General features: G+C 56.7%; 1 protein-coding gene across 1 annotated transcript in view; it reads right to left on the reverse strand.

Annotated features, from left to right (window-relative positions):
- LOC104628349 (zona pellucida sperm-binding protein 3-like) overlaps positions 1 to 1,077 on the reverse strand; it is a gene marked incomplete at its 5' end in the record, with an annotated part of 2,012 nt that extends 935 nt beyond the window's left edge. The window contains 5 exon segments of the mRNA XM_010296898.1: positions 4 to 56; positions 159 to 279; positions 355 to 532; positions 749 to 852; positions 937 to 1,077. Of these exon segments, the coding sequence (XP_010295200.1) occupies positions 4 to 56; positions 159 to 279; positions 355 to 532; positions 749 to 852; positions 937 to 1,077 (597 nt within the window).
- Between the last annotated feature and the right edge of the window lie 780 nt (positions 1,078 to 1,857).

A 1,857-nucleotide genomic window follows, 5' to 3' on the forward strand; every position in this document is an offset into this window, starting at 1 on the left:
AATGGATTTGGGGCTTGGTCAGCAGGGGAGACCTTCAGGTGGCAGGTGATGTAGATCTGAAAGGGACATTAAACCAACATCCAAGGTTAAATTTGTTCATGAAGAACACCACAGCTTCTGAACACGCTGGGGGAAGAGGGGTAGGCACCACATCTCACCATGTTTCTGTCATCTCCTGCAAACTTGAATGCATCAACCATGAACTGCAGCGTTTCCTGCCTCGGCCTCGGAGAGATGAAGGCTGAAGTGGTGTCATCTGACCTCCCATCCACCAAGCACCTGGACAAGGGCCAGAAGTCAGGGACATCCCAGCCAGCTACAGCAGTACCACCAAGACAGCACCACACCCCTTACCCGCTGAGGTCAATCAAGGCATATCGGGGAGAGGAGTTCCTGTCTGGACTCAGGGTAGCAACACAGTCATCCACAAAAAGCCTTAGCGGTACATGGTCTCCCGAAGCAACGTCAGCCTGGAGGTGCAGGCTTTCCCCCAGCTGGAAGCCATTGGAGAGTCTCTCGGCGCTCCAGTCATCTGGAAGGTAGATCCAAGGCCACAGGTCACTTTGGAGACAAGCACATTGCGCTTCCTTGCGCATGGGACCTCTTAACTGGGCAGCAACCCCATGTGACACTTCTGCAAGGTTTGATTTTAGCCCAAATTACAGCTCTGTTTGGGCTCTCAGCGTGCGGCCAAGAGCTGGCAGGAGCAGGGACCCAATGGAAATGGAGCTGCCAGGTCTGCACCCACCATTCATGAGGCGCAGGGAGAACATCAGCTTCTCCTCCGCCGACAGGGTGGAGTGGAAGGGAGCCCACGTGGGCCGGACAGCATTGCCGCTCACGTTGCTCTTCCTAAATGGAAGAGATGTGCGTTAACAAAGATGCCACCATCATCTCAGGTCCACGGGAGCAGAGACACAGCTCCCATTTGCTCACCTGGGATAGTGACACTCAATAGGAACCACCGCCGGGTTGGTCCTTACGATGACCATGTTACCAGAAGGAGCAGGTTTGTAGAACAAACTTGTTTTGTAGACGAAAGAGTCTGGGGTCATCTGGAAGGAAGATTTAGGAGAGCTGATAAATCAGTAAAACACGCTAGTCAACCAGGAACTCAACACCTTCAGCTACCCAGCACTGACACACAGGTCCATCAGGCTGTCCCCCACATTCCCGATCCAGTGCCTACAGGATGCCGTGAAGCTTGGTGTTGGCATCCCAACAAGGTGCCAGCCCCGTAGGAGGTCGGTCTCAAGGACTTCAGCATCCCAGCAAGGACCCACATCAGGTGGGCCGGGGCTGTAGGACAGCAGGTCTGCAAACCTCCTCCCCCAGGTGAAGTGGGGCACACCAGCTCCAGGCTGCCCTCCTCCTCTCCTGCCGAGGAGGTCAGCACCTTCCCAGCAAGCCCCTTTCCCCCTTCCCCAGCCACCGCCGTTTCACGCTACGCCCACTTCTCCCATATACTCCTGCATCCAGTCGCATCTCTCCGAGTCACAAAGCCACCCCAAGCCTCGCGTGCTGCTGCGCGTGCTCCTCACCCGGGGCTGCAGGACGGTACCCGTGCTCCGAAACCTAGCTCCGCGCTGGCCACACCACCCCTCACTGGTGAGCTGCTGCAACCAGATGAGCCCCTCCTCACCCCGAACCATCACCTCTACCAGGTCATTTCGGAGACAGAGACCTTTGCCAGGATGAGTTGGGCAGCATGGCAGCACATTCCTCCCCCGCAGTTAAGCTGTCCACAGTAGTTCCCATTTACCCACCCAGTGCTGGTCAAAGCCCAGCGAAGGTCCATTCCCCACGCAGCACTACCAAGGATGGAGCAGCCCCTCACCCCAGCAGCCCACCTCACCT

Source organism: Phaethon lepturus, unplaced genomic scaffold (assembly GCF_000687285.1).
Source record: "Phaethon lepturus isolate BGI_N335 unplaced genomic scaffold, ASM68728v1 scaffold30641, whole genome shotgun sequence".
Taxonomy (NCBI): domain Eukaryota; kingdom Metazoa; phylum Chordata; class Aves; order Phaethontiformes; family Phaethontidae; genus Phaethon; species Phaethon lepturus.